This window comes from Jaculus jaculus, chromosome 8 (assembly GCF_020740685.1).
Source record: "Jaculus jaculus isolate mJacJac1 chromosome 8, mJacJac1.mat.Y.cur, whole genome shotgun sequence".
NCBI classification, from domain to species: Eukaryota; Metazoa; Chordata; class Mammalia; order Rodentia; family Dipodidae; genus Jaculus; species Jaculus jaculus.
In genome coordinates, this window is record NC_059109.1 from 10260505 (window position 1) to 10276366 (window position 15862).

The 15862-nt window shown below is 49.6% G+C and overlaps 2 protein-coding genes across 8 annotated transcripts in view; one reads left to right on the forward strand and one right to left on the reverse strand.

Annotated features, from left to right (window-relative positions):
* The first annotated feature begins 773 nt into the window (after positions 1-773).
* Tomm6 (translocase of outer mitochondrial membrane 6) lies at positions 774-15485 on the forward strand. Of its 2 annotated transcripts, none has more exons than XM_045156080.1 (3): positions 774-944; positions 2006-2106; positions 14411-15485. In XM_045156080.1, exons 1-2 carry the CDS (start codon positions 817-819, stop codon positions 2100-2102), a joined length of 225 nt encoding a protein of 74 aa, XP_045012015.1. In that variant the 5' UTR covers positions 774-816; the 3' UTR covers positions 2103-2106; positions 14411-15485. The 2 variants fall into 2 exon arrangements, with proteins under 2 accessions (XP_045012015.1, XP_004649563.1); XM_004649506.2 differs by lacking the exon at positions 14411-15485 and adding an exon at positions 2714-2988 and having other exon boundaries at positions 776-944.
* Positions 2991-15862, reverse strand: part of Usp49 (ubiquitin specific peptidase 49) — a 66658-nt gene continuing 53786 nt past the window's right edge. For 4 of the 6 annotated variants that reach the window (XM_045156075.1, XM_045156076.1, XM_045156077.1 and 1 more), the window contains 3 exons: positions 10828-10936; positions 10103-10308; positions 8591-9003 (listed from right to left, as the gene is read on the reverse strand). In XM_045156075.1, coding sequence (XP_045012010.1) covers positions 8813-9003; positions 10103-10308; positions 10828-10936 — 506 coding nt within the window. In that variant the 3' untranslated portion in view covers positions 8591-8812. Of the gene's footprint in view, positions 7313-8590; positions 9004-9218; positions 9313-10102; positions 10309-10827; positions 10937-15862 lie in introns of those variants that run through there. The other 2 variants (XM_045156074.1, XM_045156079.1) reach the window with 2 other exon arrangements.

Sequence of the window (15862 nt, forward strand, 5' to 3'; positions counted from 1 at the left end):
CCTCCCGAGTGCTGGGATTAAAGGCGTGCGCCACCACGCCCGGAGCAGGGGAACTTTTAAAAAATATATTTTATTTACTTGAGAGAGAAAGAGGCAGATAGAGAGAATGGGCGCGCCCAGGGCCTCTAGCCACTAAAAATGAACTCCAGTTGCTTGCGCCACCTTGTGCATCTGGCTTACATGGGCCCTGGGGAATCGAACCTGGCTCCTTAGGCTTCGCGAGCCCGGAACGTTTTTTTTTTTTTTTCTTTCTTTAAAAAATTTTATTTATTTATTTGTAAGCAGAGAGGGAGAGAGGAGAGACAGAGAATGGGCACCACTGCAAACCAACTGCAGACGCATGTGCCCCTTGTGCATCTGGCTTACATTGGGTCCTGGGAAACGCGAACCTGGGTCCTTTGGCTTAACCACTGAACCATCTCTCCAGCCCAGTTATATTATTTATTTTTGGTTTTTGAAGTAGGGTCTCACTGTAGCCCAGAGCTGACCTGGAATTCACTATGTCGTCTCAGGGTGGCCTTGAACTCACGGCGATCGCTCCTACCTCTGCCCCCCCCACCCCCCAGTGCTGGGATTAAAGGCGTGCGCCACCACCGTGGAAACTTTCTTGGGGGACTTCCGCTCCCCCAAGCTGTGCTTTTCTAACGAGCCAGCCTGCACACCCCGCAGCCCCTCGCTCCCGGACCGCCGGGGGGCGGGGCCTCCGGGGCCGAGTCGCGTGGGCGGGGCTTCCCGTCGGAGGGCGGGGCCGGAAGTGCGGAGCCGGAAGTAGTGTGCGGCGGCGGCGGGCGCTTCTGCGGTGGCCGGGCTGCGACTATGGCTTCCAGTGGGGTGACGGTGAGCGCCGCGGGCCCGGCGGGCGAGGCCCCCGAGGTCCCCGACAACGTGGGGGACTGGCTCCGCGGCGTCTACCGCTTTGCCACCGACAGGAACGACTTCCGCAGGTAAACCCCGAGGTCCCGCTGCAGCCTCAGCCAGTGTATGCACGAGCCGGCCAGGGCCTCTGCACAGAAATCCAGGACGCTTGCGCCCCGTTGTGCATCTGTCTTACGTGGGTCTTGGGGAATCGAACCTGGGTCCTTGGGCTTTGCCGGCAAGTGCCTTACGTGCTAAGCCATCCCTCCAGCCCTTTATTTTTATTTATTTGAGAGCGAGAGAGAATGGGCGCGCCAGGGTCTCCATCCACTGCAAACTGACTCCAGACACGTGCATCCCCTTGTGCATCTGGCTAACGTAGGTCCTGGGGAATAGAACCTGGGGCCTTTGGCTTTGCAGGCAAACACCTTAATTGCTAAGCCATCCCTCCAGCCCCCGGGTCGTCTTTTAAACATTATATTTATTTTTATTTATTTATTTGAGAGAACAAGAAAGGGAAAGAGGCAGAAAGAGAGAGAATGGGCATCTGGCTAATGTGGGTCCTGGAGAATCAAACTTGGGACCTTTGGCTTTGCAGGCAACTACCTTAACCACTAAACCATCCCTCCAGCCCTGATTTTTAAAAATTTATTAGAGAGAATGGGTGTGCTAGGGCCTCTAGCCAGTGCAAAGACACTCCAGATGCATGCACCACCTTGTGCATCTGGCTTACATGGGTCCTGGCAAATCGAACCTGGGTCCATCTCTCCAGCCTCATCAGGGATTTTTGATACTGTCAACGTATGTCCTCTTGGTGGCTCTGGGTATTTCCCTGCTGTGGTTCTAGTCTAGAAAGATTCCTAAGAGAGGCACAATCCAGTTGTCACGTGGCCAAGTCACAGGAATGTCATGGGGGGTTGGTCTAACACTTGTCCACGCTTTTTGGCCCTTCGAGAGTACGTAGTTGGCCCTTGCGTTTTTCCCCCCCCGTCAGCCAGGATTAGAAACAACTCCAGCTTCCTGTGTTGGTGCTGGGCAACGTACTGTACACGTGTGACCGTCTGGAAGGTGGTGAGACGCCCATGGCGTTTTTTGGTAGCCGTGCAAGTGACTCAGACCTCAGGGTTAACGACGTCTGTTTTCTGTCCAGGAACTTGATCCTCAATTTGGGACTCTTTGCTGCCGGAGTTTGGTTGGCCAGGAACTTGAGTGACATTGACCTGATGGCGCCACAGCCAGGGGTGTAATTGAGTAAGTAACTTTAGCTGTCTATCTTATGACTCCTAGAAGTTTGGAGAAGCCGTCATTTATATCACTATATGCAAAATGTTGCAAAAAATGATGTAAAGTCCTCACGCCAGTGTTTCCAGATGTTTAGGGGATTTGTTTTCGAGGTAGGGTCTCACTCTAACTCAGGCTGGCCTGGAATTCACTATGGAGTCTCAGGCTGGCCTGGAACTCACAGCGATCCTCCTACCTCTGCCTCCTGAGTGCTACGAGTAAAGGTGAGCGCCACCATGCCCGGCAGAGAGAGCAAGAAAATGGGCTAGCCAGAGCCTCTAGCCACTTTGTGCATCTTGGTTCTACGTGGGCACTGGGAAATCATACGCGGGTAGCTAGGCTTTGCAGACAAGCATCTTAACTCTCCAGCCCATTTAGGAGGTTTTATTCCTTTTTTTTTTTTGAGGTAGGGTCTCACTCTAGCTTAGGCTGTCCTGGAATTCACTGTGTAGTCTCAGGGTGGCCTCAAACTCATGGCGATCTTCCTACCTCTGCCTCCTGAGTGCTGGGATTAATGGCGTGCGCCACCACACCCGGCCTTACTCCATTTCTAACACCACCTCCTATCCGATTGCAGACAGATGATTCCTGTGCTGGACCCAGACTTTCCAAAAACTGGCTACAGTCTGTGACCACTACAGAATATGCGTAGATGGCTGCTGGAGTTTGGCGCAGGCAGGCTCCTCCTTCCTGGCCCCTGGCTGACATCCACCTGCTGGTCAGCTTCGGCGCTGCCTTTGTTCTGTGAAGTCCTGTACATAGTTGCTGAGTTTCTACAGGGGGTGATTTTTGCTCTTGTACTGATATAAAGGTGTTTTAACAGACCTTTGAAATAAAGACTGCACACAAGGACAGCCGTTTTTATTCTTTTAATAAGAAACTTCTTACAAAAACGGTGTAAAAAGTCACTTTACAAAAACCAAACACATGATTTCCATTTCACACTCAAGAGATGGGCTTGAGCCTCAAACGTGGATTGTAATGGAGGTGGTTTGCCTTATTAAAAAGAAGAGGGGGAAAAAATCGACAGGAACTGCAACCACCCACCACCACCCGTGGGTGCTAATGTAACGAGAGAGCTTGGCCTTGCGGAACCCCCGTCATGGAGCAGTGCCTGGGGAAGATGCCATTGTGTTGCGTAGCATTTCAGTGCACTGGGTGGGTGTTTCAGGCACCAGGGAGACATTGTTGGAATAGAAGGAGATTTGCTGGCAGAGAGAGGTCAGTGGTGGGTGGTGAGGGCAAGGGGCAAGCAAACCTTGTCAGTGAGCAGGGACCCTGCCAAGGAAGCACTTCGTGCAGACAGAAGTTGGTATTTCTGACCCTCAAATACGCGCTGGCGCCATCGCCCAGGGCTCTGGTGTCTGCTGAAAGTGGAGTACGGTAGCCACAGGACAAGGTGAGCTAGACACAGGGTCCCTGTGGTAATTTTTTTGTAGTCAATTTACATTACTCGGCATTTTAAAACACACTGCTCCGATGTGCCCTGTGGAGTTAGAAAGGAGGCTCAGAATGCCTGGACCACAGTGGCATCGCTGTTGCAGGGCTCCCTCTAAGAGCAGTTTGTTCATTAGAGGTAGATAGGATGAAACTGTGTTGCTTAAAACCTGCTGGCATAAATCTCATTTGAAAAGCTTGTCTGGGGGATGGGGCAGCCAGCTCCAGAGAGCTTGCTTTGTCACAAGAAGCCGTGGGTTTGATTCCCAGCACACATTCACCAAAGCTGATAGATAGATGGCACGACTTAACATTCTCTTGTGAACACTCATTAGGGAGAGCCTAGCAGGTGGATCAGGAGGAGGGATAAACCATGACCTTGTATGAATTCCGGCCTGGGGTTGACTTAATATAAAGCCAAGACCTGAGTCTACCCTGGAATCATGCTGAGAGGTTATCCTACCAAGAGGAAGGCCGTGAACATGAGAACAGAGTGCAGCCTTGAAGCTAACCGCCCCTCCCAGTGAGCAGGACAGGAGGCCCCACACGTTCTGTTCTTTGTAAGAACGAAACATCCTTAAAGCATGCTGTCTGATCACTGTGAACAGTTCCATGCGATTAGAAGTGTCACCACTGAAAAAGTCTAGCAAGAATTAAGACATAGCTTTCAAACATAGTTCAAATTAAAAACATTTTTTGTTTTCTGTTTTTTGAGGTAGGGTTTCACTCCAGTCCAGGCTGACCTTGAACTGTGTAGTCTCAGGGTGGCCTCGATCTCACGGCCATCCTCCTACCTCTGCCTTCCGAGTGCTGGGATTTAAGGCGTGCGCCACCACGCCTGGCCTAAAATTTTTAAGTTTAGTATCAAGTACCTGTTTACTACTGGTTGGTTTTTAAAGCCATAATTCTGGTTCAAGTTTCATTTAAGGTGGCTTAATAGTGCTGGAGATGGACAGGGTGTCACGCATGCTAGGTAAGTGCTCTACCATCGAGCCAATTTCCCCAGTTTTCATTTTAAATGAATCCACAAAAATGACTATTTCATTGTAGCCACCGAGTGGTGGGATAGTTAGAGCAGTTGTGGGTTGACCAAGTACAGCACGTAAAACTCAACCGAGAGAGCAGCTGTTAAACATGCGAGAGACAAAAACCCACAGCCCTGTTGAGGTGCTTTTCAGCTACAGTACTAAAAAAAAAAAAAAAAAGAACCATTGGGGAGATGCATACTTACCTGGCAAAAAACTAAGTGACTATGAAATTTTATCCCAGAGGCAGCTTTTCATCTAATTAGTCCAGTCACTACTAGGCTGAGGGACTTAGATACCAAGGGTGCTTTGAATGGTGAGCTTTTAAACATCCACCGGTGCAGAGTTATGCTCAGTAGGAATCTTAAGCTTGGAGTGCAAGAATCCGGCGGCGGGAGGCCTGGGTCTTCCCTTCCACGGTCACTTAGCGCCATCGCAGGCAAGGCCTGCCTGGGAACGGGCGGGCTGCAGCTGGGCCGACATCTCGGCACCGCTCCCTTCGCGTATCCCACGGGGGATGTTTGCTACACTGACCGCTGCCATATGTTGTCTGGCATTAGTCATGGTTTTGAAAGAGGCCCTTCTGATCATCTGTGCTCTCCCAACCCTTGTACGCATCAGCTACAACCCCGGGTAGGGCCCTGGCACCCACGCGGAAGGGGCAGCCTCCTCACCTACCGAGGGCCAGAGCTAGTGTTGGAACATACAGGGTGAACTACAGTGGCCGTACAGTCTGCCTTGGTTACACAGGCGTTTGAAAAATCATTACAAAGACAGACAATCTGGACGTTACAATAAAATTCTAGAACTTGCTGGTAAGAATAATTTGTATTCACACACACAAGATAAGAAATGCTTTTAAGAAATTTGTGACAGCAGATGTCCTTCAAACACTATATAGACCCACTGGACACTTGAAATGACAAAAAAAGGGAATTATTTTCCTTAATTTTTTCCGTCTCATGCAAACCATAATTAAGTACAAGGCACTAACTTTTATGAATTGTATAAAATTAGTTCACAAAGCTTTTATCAGTAAGTAAAACAAACTCCCTATGTCCTGCCTTACCTGCCCACTCTCCCCACCCCCAACCAAGTCTTCTTTCTGAGGTACTGTGACCTCTCTCGTCTTACTCTGGGGCGTGCCCCACTGCCAGCCAGTGTACCCCACTGGTTCTTCTCCTGGACTTGGAAAGCTCATCACAGTAGGGAATACGTACAGTCACTGACTCTAGAAGCCTTGTCATTAGGAACAAAAATAAACTCTGCTATTGAGTCCATAGGACACATTAATACCTTCTACAGTTTCCAATTTATTCACGATATTTTAAGAGACATCTTGGAATTCTTTACAGAGTGGCACTACCCTCTCATCTCAGCCTGAGAGGGGCTAGAGCAAAGCGGGCAAGGGCTCTGTCCACCATTTAGTGAGAACTGGCTGCCAAGGCAATTCCACGTATCTGCACTAGCATGGGTGCTGGGCTCAGGCAGCCACCAGCATGAGGGTCAGGTTAGACTGAGGTAAGAAATACTTTTGGAGGGCTGGGTGCATTCATCTTGGCTGGCGACAGCAATAAGTAAACATGCCAGCCAACCATGGAGGGCTTGGAGTGGGCCTGTTAACTGCGCTCCCTGGGAGAGGAGCGGCCCGGGCTTACTGAGATCCTGGTTTGTCTGGGCAGCAGGTAGTCAACCTCTACCTGTTCGCATTTTCTCTCCTGACAATGTTTCAATTCGTGTAGGTGCAAATGAGACATTCACGCACTTCCTCTGTGTAAATAATTGACAGGCAACAGACCGTTTCCCTCCCGGAGGCCCTTATGCAGCGGACAACTCCTGAATACAACCTCCTTCAACACTAGCCTAAGTGCCTGGTGCTGCTGCTCTGGTACCTGAGGAGTCTGCCCGCGGCTGCAGTGGCACCTTCGTGCAGCGTGCAGCTCAGCCGAGACTCGTGTTGGTTTCTGTCCCAACTCATTTTAAGTGATTTTGTTCATTTGATACATTGGGTGCTCAGGTGAGTTAAGCATTTACTTTACAGTCCGCTTAACAATCCTTATAGTATTTGGCATAAAACTATTTTTAAACATTTAACTTCCAGATCTTTGAATTGTCCATGAAGTTACTGTGTGGATAACCAGCACTGCCCTCTGCCAGGCAGGGGCAGAAGCAGCTGGCTCTGCCAGCTCTCTACCATGGAAGTTCCCTTTCTAGAAACCACACACGCAGGATGCAAGGCGAGGCCCGGTTCTCTTTCATCCCCTTCTTACTCTCCGTGGTTTCTTGTGGAGTTTTAGACAGCCTCCTCCACACATGCTGCGCCTTCCTAGTGCTGGGGTTACAGGTGTGCATCACCATACGGGCTGGGTTGTGTTAAAGGGTTTCCCTCTGCCGTCACAAGTCATCACCCCGCCAAGCCAACTTGCTAACGTGAACCTCAAGAGTTCTGCTCTGCATCAGAGCCTCTGGTTGCATGGGTAGCTGGGACACTTTAAAACAGTGTCCAGGAGAGGATGAGCCCAGGCAGAGCTTATACAAACCAAACAGCATAAACATGCCATACGCTATCGCTTCCAAATAAAAGCTAAGTATTATAGAAACCTCACAGTGTTGGAAAAGGCAAATTTAATTTAAAATCTAGTCACGCCGTCCCTGTGAGGACAAGCCACTTTCTGTCTGAATTTCGTCCACGTCTCAGTGTTGTCTGGCGCGTCCTACAGGAGAGAGAACAGTGAGTGCTCCAGACGCGTCCGGGACACGCAGCTCTTCAACACTGCCAAACTACAGCCCTCCTCCCGCCTCACCTGCCCCCCTTCTTCCTTCAAGTGACAACTGTACCTCTACCTGAAGCCAGACACTGACACACGACCCTCCGTCAAAAGCTGGGCATTTGCGGGGCCAGGCTGTGGCCCACTAGTGCTGCGGGGAGAGCTAAGGTCTGTCTCCCCAGGGAAGCGCTGTGAGGAAAGTGGTCCCCATGGGAGGAGGGGTATGTCCGGGCAATCTCATTCCATTTAGAAACGGACCCAGTTAAAAAAGATAAATTCGACAAGTAGCGGAGTTACGAGCAGGGCACGCTCGGTCTCGTCCCGTGTGGACTGAGGACAGGCGGGTAAAGCACCAGTGGAGAGCAGCGGACTGAGGGGAGACGGGGCAGGAAGGCGAACGCTGCGGACCTGGGGGATCTGCGTCCCAGCCAGGTGGGAAAGAGACGCAAGGGGATGGCAGCGGCGTCCACACAGGCCCGCTAACCTCCCCTCAGTCACCAATCTAAACCAAACCAGTCTCAGCCCAGACACGAGCCGGGATGTGCTATGGAATTGGGAGAACCAGGCGTGCCCTTCGACGCAGCATGTAACCCAGATCTGGGACCAGTCCACTGCTTCCTTGCATGGTGTCCGTGCCAGCCTCACAAGTGCGGACTGGCTGACTGACAGCTGCAGCTGGGGAAGGCTATGACATGAACATGTCCCCATGAGGCAGTGAGATTTGCTCCAGGCCTCTCACCCCATTCCTTAAATGCTATTCCCTAAAAATGGAAGTCTGCAAGTTTTCAACCCTTCAGGGTTGCTTCCTTTACCAGAACATTTTTTTTTTTTTTTTTGCTTTTCAAGGTGGGGTCTCACTCTAGCTCAGGCTGACTTGGAATTCACTATGTAGTCTTAGGCCTCAAATTCAAGGTGATTCTCCTACCTCTGCCTCCCCAGTGCTGGGATTAAAGGTGCGTGCCACCACACCTGGCTGGGACCAAATCTTTGACTTTACTTCCCACCTTGGCACCAACCCCTTCCAGCAGCTGCCAGCCCAGGGCCCTCCTCACACACATCACTGATTGACAGCAGTCTTCTGGGGCAGCAGGGAGGGCTTGGTCAGTAGGGGACCCATGACAGAAGAAGACATGGTGCTCTCCTCGCTGGGTATCAGTTTACTCCCTTCTTCCACCCACATCCCTCTATGTTCAGAAGCAACTGACAAAAGAATCTTCATAGAAGTTACTTCTTTAGACTTGTTTTATGAAAGGAAGGAATTTCCAAATGTATTCAAAAGAAAGTGACTACAAATTTTAAGACAGGGCAGGAATCATCTGCACCGTGTCCCCCAGACCCAGTGAGGCAAACCTGGAAACCTGTTCCTTTCGTAACCTCACTTCTTAGGAGAGGCGTAAGACATCAACGGATTCAAAAGCAAGCCAGTCTTTGATACGTGCCTCGCAGTCAGGGGAGTGTCTGTGCTCTGCCTTCATCCTTGTTGCTGGACTGCACCTGAGCTCGGAGTTGGGGATCTGGAATTCCTGCACTGCCCTGCACTGTCCTTTGAGTGTAAAAGAGAATGTAGGCCTGGGTTTTGCACACTTCCTCCACACTGCATACATTCAGCTTTGAGTCATTGCAGTGGACCCAGAAACCTAGAAAACCAAAGGAGAAAGAGAGAGAGAATGGTGACCTTGCTTACATTTACATTGCCAGGCAGCTGTTCAACCAGGAGGTGAAGGAGGGACAGGGGAGTCTGGCCCAGGGCCACCCTTCGGTTGTGGTGCGCAGGAATGGGACACGTGGACGCAGCCAGCGTCCCTTCACCACTGGCCGTGGCCCCACCAAACCCAACCACACAGACTCTTACCTACAGTATCAAGTGACCAATTTTGGTCCTCGTTTTACTCGTGCTTTTTTATTGTCCACTAGAGCCTTCCACAAAGACAGCCAGGACATGGGGACTAAGCAACGGGAAGAGGAGAGAGACGGAAGTAGAGGGGAGTGACCAAGGTGTCTGCTCACGGGCTCTGGCTGCCCCAAGGGCTGAAGGGTTCAGGTCTGGGGTGCTGCTGAAAACCCCCTTGCAGCCTATTGGCCTCAGTGGTAGCCAGAAGCTCTGCCCCGGGGGTAGGGAGGACTGAAACGCCTCTGGAGGGGCTCTAGCACCCCCACACCTCCCAGGGTAGGAGAGGTAGTGAGGGCACAGACAGGGCCTCAGTGTGGTCATGAGTGAGGCTGCTGGGATTCAGAGTGTGTCACGTGAGGTCACACATGGCCTACTGTTCTGCGTCCCTGAGAAGCAAGCACTCTTCAGAATTAGCAGGAGTCATACCACGGACAACCAGCGTTCAATCCACGGTACTATGCTAACCTCCAGCATGGCTGAGCTAGCACCATGGGCCAGGCACGAACCTAAGCATCCTTTTCCTAATTCTTACCACTGAACACCTTTTTTTGAGACACTCTCATGTAGCTCAGGCTGGCCCTGAACGTGCTATGTAGCCAGAGATGACCTTGAGCTTCTGATCCTCCTGCCTCCACACCTGGTCTACGCAGTAGTAGGGACGGAATTCAGGGCTTTGTGCATGCTAGGCTAGTTCTCGACCAGCTGAGCTCTATCCCCGGCCCTGCACTGAGTTTAACTGTAATCTCCCCTAGGTGACCCAGGGGATGGGCATAAAGGAAAGCAGTAAAGTGTGGCAGACCAACCCTTTTCCGTGTCCCCCGCCCCACAGAGTCAAGTGCACGCACCTCCCTCTGTGTTGTAGCAATAGGCTGTGTAGTGTCCTGAGCCAAACCCTTTCCCGTGATGCATGACCACTGCGGAGAGATCATAGGCAAAGGTCTCTTTGTCAAGAGAGGAGAGCATGTCCCTGCAGCAGTAAGGTTCCATGGTTAATACCTGGTCAAAGACGACATGGACCCCGATCTTCTCGCGATGATTACGGCCAGACCACCTAGAACATGGACACACACTTCTCACTAGTGAGGACTAGAGTTCGAGTATAGGGTTAGAATTAGCTAAAACAGGCAACGGAGAGAACCTTCGGGCTTTGGTTTTCCCATCTACAGGATGTGCTGAACAATGTCCACACAGACATTTGCTGTGACTCTTCTGAGAAGTACTGGAACCTGGAAACCTCTACTCAGAGTCCAGGTAGCAATCTTTTCTTTTTACAGTTTGCTGCTGGCCCTTCTCTTCACAGTGACTTTATGCTCCATCCCAAAGATGAGTCTACGGAAGCCTGAGCACCAAGGCTAGGAGAGCTTCAAGCTTAGACCCCAAGCATAAGCTGGGAACAAGAAAGGCCGGAAAGCGGAAGCCTGTCCTGCTGGCCCTAACCGGAGTGCGCCTGCCCACTCAGCATAAGGCCTCCCAGGTCAGCTTCCCTCCCAACCAGAACACACTGGCCTTCAAGCGCTCAAGGAACTGACTCCCAAAGCTCGGGCTCTTGGGGCTCCCAGAGCAGGCTCACCTGAATCTCTTAAGGTGCAGCCGGAGGACCTGAGGTAGTCTGTAGATCATTAACTGCTTTCTAGCTTCACTCAGAACAAGGGGTTTTGGATTGGACTTGCGTCGTTTGCCTATATGGTTTGGGAAGGTGTAAGACACAGGGAGTGAGTGAAGAGTCTCATTCTTTGCTAGCAATGCAGATAGTGACTTCACTTGCCACACAAACATTCCCAGGGCTAAGGAGACGGCTCTGTCGTGCCCTACAGTGTGAGGACAGGAGTTTGGACCCCCGCACCCACATAAATGTCATGTGAGCATAGTGGCCACCTGTAATCCCAGCAGGTAGGGGGCAGAGGCACAGACAGGGGGTTGCTAGGGCAACCTGTCTGACGGGCTTACTCAGCCAGCCAGCACTGGGCTCCCGTGAGGGATCCTGATTTAGTAAGACAGACGGTGTAATCACGGCAGATGCCTGACATCAACCTTGGGCCTCCGAATGCACATGCACACGTGTATGCACATTCACACACATGTACCCACAGACACACGTGCACCATGAAAACACTCATGCACACACGCAAAAATGCTCTCCTTACTTCTTAATATTTCAACCTCAATTTTAAGTTTTTGTTTGAGAAAGAAGCAGATAGAGAGAATGGGTACACCAGGGCTCTAGCCACTGCAAATGAACTCTAGATGCATTTGCCACCTTGTGTATCTGGCTTTACGTGGGAACTGAGGAACTGAACCTGGGCCCTTAGGTTCCACAGGCAAGCACCTTGACCACTGAGCCATCTCTCCAGTCCTTAAGCCTCAGTTTTCATTAGGGCAGCAATGTGGCCTTCATAAGATTATTTCCCAGAGCTCCACATGGCTGCATGGGGTTGTCCTGGCGCTCTGGCTTAGACAGAGGGAGAGGCTGAGCACTGCGAACGGACGGCGGCTTGCCCAAGGGGACTGACTTGATTGTGAGGGGCACCCCCCTTTCTTCCCCAGCTCGCTAGAATTCCTCCAGGACCGAGAGAACACCTTGAGGGTGAGACCCTTGCAGTATGGTAGAAAGGAGGAGCTTTTGGGTCCCTGATGGACATGCAGCCGCCATGTGAGCCCCGTGGCTCCACCACACTTTTTTTTTTTTTTTTTGGTATGTGGCATACGTGTGTGTGTGTGTGTGTGTGTGTGTGTGTGTGTGTGTGTGTTTACACATGTGAGTGTGGGGACCAGAGGAGAGTGCACCATCCTGAATTGTTCTACCTCTGCCATCTGAGTGCTGGGATGAAAGGCATAAGCCACCATTTCCAATTCTACATTATTATTATTACTTTTTGAAACAGCTCATTTATTTGGCCAGAATACCTTGTCAGCAAGCCCTAGGGATCCCCCTGTCTCTCTCTGCACTCCCCCCAGCACTGGAATTACAGGTGCATCATTATGCCCGACATTTTATATAGACTCTAGGGATCCAGACTCAGTTCTTCAGGCCTGCATTACAAGTATTTTATTCACACAGCCATCTCCACAGCTTCAAACTCCTTTTATATATCAGAAAAACAAAACTGTACTTCATGGGCTGGAGAGATGGCTTAGCAGTTAAGGCGCTTGCCTGCAAAATCAAAGGACCCAGGTTCAGTTCTCCAGGATCTACATAAGCCAGGAGCACAAGGTGGCGCATGCATCTGGAGTTCGTTTGCAGCAGCTGGAGGCCCTGGCATGACCATTCTCTCCCTATCTCTCTGTCTGCCTCTTTCTCTCCCAAGTAAATACAAATAAAATAAATAAAAAACTGTACCTCAGTTATTCACTATTATTTGGGCTACAAGCAACCAATGCTAATCTGGATACATCTACTTTTTTTGGTTTTTTTTTTTTTTTTTTTTTGGTTTTTCAAAGTAGGGTCTCACTCTAGCCCAGGCTGACCTGGAACTCACTAGTAGTGTTACAGTGGCCTTGAACTCATGGCAATTGATCTTCCTACCTCTGCTTCCCAGCTGGGAAGTGCTGGGATTAAAAGCGTGTGGCACCATGCCCAGCCTATACTTTCAAATTTTTGTTATCAAAACTTTTCAGGGGCTGGGGACATGGCTTAGTGGTTAAGGTGCTTGCTTGAAAAGCCTGACAGCCTGGGTTCAGTTCCCCAGTACCCACATAAGTCCAGATGCACAGTGTGGCATGTGCACCTGGAGTGTGCAGCAGCAAGAAGCCCTGGTGTACCCATTCATTCTTTCATTCCCTCCCTTGAAAAACATTTTCCCAGGCACTGCAGGTGGGGTTCAGGATGGAACACTGCAGGTGTCAGGACTTAGTGGCAGAGTGCAGCAGAGCACAACAGTGTGCACAGGGCTGATCAGGCCAGAGGTCTACATTGCAAACTCCTGCCTCCGAAGTTGTCAGGCACTGTAACTCTGAAAAGCTTTTTATTTTCACCAGATGAGCCTAACTCTATTTCCTGCTCAGAGCTAAGTGTATGCTAATCAAAGAAAATATTCAAGGCTGGTGGGATGGCTTAGCACCTAAGGCGTTTGCCTGCAAAGCCAAAGGACCCAGGTTAGATTCCCCAGGACCCACGTTAGCCAGATGCACAAGGGAGTGCACGCGTCTGGAGTTCGTTTGCAGTGGCTGGAGGCCCTGACTTGCCCATTCTTTCTCTCTCTCCCTATTTTTCTGTTAAATAAATAAATAATACATTTAAAAAAAAAAACATTCAAGACTCTGAACCTCAGTTTCTATCACCAATAGATAGGTGAGTAATACAAACAGTTGAGGCTTAGGAAAAAGACAGAATGGATAATATTGCTAAAGAATATAATATTAACACATTTTTTGGGCTGGGGAGATGCTCAGTGATTAAAGTTGCTGGCCCAGATACAATTCCCCAATACCCATGTAAAGTCAGATACGCAAAGTAGTGCATGTGTCTGGAATTTGTTTGCAGTGGCAAAAGCCCCTGGCACACCCATTCTCTTTCACTCTGGCAAAAACTAACATAAAATAAAAACAGGCATGGTGGCGTACACCTTTAATTCGAGCACTAGGGAGGCAGATACGCGAGGATCACTGTGAGCTGGAGGACAGCCTGGGACTGCAGAGTGAGTTCCAGGTGGTCACGCGCTAGAACGAGACCCTGCCTCAAAAAATGCACTCGCGCGGTGTGTGTGTGTGAAATTTAAAAAAAAAAAAAAAAACTTTTTCAACATGTTTTACTTATGGCATATACAAATGTTTAGCAAATAGCCTTTTATTGTTGTTGTTTGTTTTGTTTTTTTGAGGTAGGGATTCATTCTAGCCCAGGCTGACCTGGAATTCACTATGTAGTCTCAGGGTGGCCTCAAACTCACAGCGATCCTCCTACATCTGCCTCCCGAGTGTGTGCATATTATTTTGTTGTTGTTGTTTTTTGTTTTGTTTTGTTTCACTGAGGTAGGGTCTCACTCTAGCTCAGGCTGACCTGGAACTCACTCTGTAGTTCCAGACTGGCCTTGAAATCACAGTGATCCTCTTATCTCTGCCTCCCAGTGCTGGGATTAAAGGCATGCATCACCACGTCTGGCTTTGGTGGGTTTTATATATTTTATGCTAACCTAGTTTTTTTTTTTTTTTTTTAATAGAACCCTGGCTGGGCCGGGCAATCTAGTTTTTGGAATATGTTTTCTGGATAAAAGCACATCACTGGATACTCAGGCAGGTGGGAAGGTCAGTTAAGTTCATCTAGTCCAACAAGGACCAGTGCTCTGATTAGTTTTGTTTCTTCACTACTGAATTGTGAGTGAAATGCATTTCTAAATTTTCATCAAAGAAATAATGGAAAGACAGATTTTTTTCAGTCTCTATCAGAAGCCTTTATAAACGGTTTACTGATAGTTAAAGGGGCAAAGAGGATGGAAACCCAAAGTGAGTGGTCCGCTGAGGCGCCTGCTAACGTCTCTCAACTGCTGCCGTGCTGGTGGCAGTGTTCAGAGAACTTGGCGCATGACTGCAAGTCCCATCTGCGGCGTTGTGAGAGGGAGGAAAGCACCGCGGGCTGTGACAATGGGGCATGTACGTATAGCGAGCTGCTCACACAGCCTACACTGGAGAGGTGTGCAGCTAGAGCGCCTTTCCCAGGACACGAGGGGCAGGCCAGAAGGATTCAAAGAGGGCCTGGCCGTTTTTCCCAATGCTGCTCACATGTTTGGCAGGGATCGCTGCTCAGCTTAGGAGGCTGCAATGACTGCCACCCACAGCAGAGGGCGTGCCCGAGCTACGATGAAGACAATGTAGACTTCGGCTTTGTTTCCCTAAAATTAAATTCACAAAGAAAAAGAAATGAAGACTCAACTGAGATGGATCGGTTGGATGGGCTCTGTCTCCGTCTGACTGAAGGCAGCACATGGCGAGGTGGAGGACTGGCAAATCTAAGGCTCACAGACAGCAGCTCGATGCATTTCTTCCCCTCACCAGGCCTCTCTCACCTGCCATTACTGTGTCTGGCTCGAGAGTGCCTGAGAAGCTGGCAAATCAGGCAGCCAGAACAATCCTTTCTTTAAAAAATAAGCAAGAGCACTTCCTGTCTAACCTATCACACCCAAGAATGCTATCACTTTGTTAACATCCTTTGGTTTCTTACAAGTAACAAGCTTTGTGAGCCGTTGTTAAAATAAAAAACATACTGCCTCTAATAAAACTAATTTACTGATCTCCAAACAGAACTGTTGGGTTTGCTATTAGTCTAGCACAACATTTCAACTTTGAAATGCCTAAATGATAACTCCAGCGTGTTTTTTGTTTGTTTTTACATTTGGCCTGATTCTTCAAAGAACAGGTTTCCCACAATTTACTGCTTTAAAAGAAACTTTATGTAGCTAGGTATGGTGGCACACACCTTTAATCCCAGCACTCAGGAGGCAGAGGTAGGAGGATCACTGTGAGTTTGAAGCCACCCTGAGGCTACATAGTGAATTCCAGCTCAGCCTGGGCCAGAGTGAGACCCTACCTTGGAAAAGCAAAACAAACAAAAAAAGGAATGCATAATATATATTAAGAAGTGCTATCATAAGAGGGCTTGGGAGATGCTCCAGCAG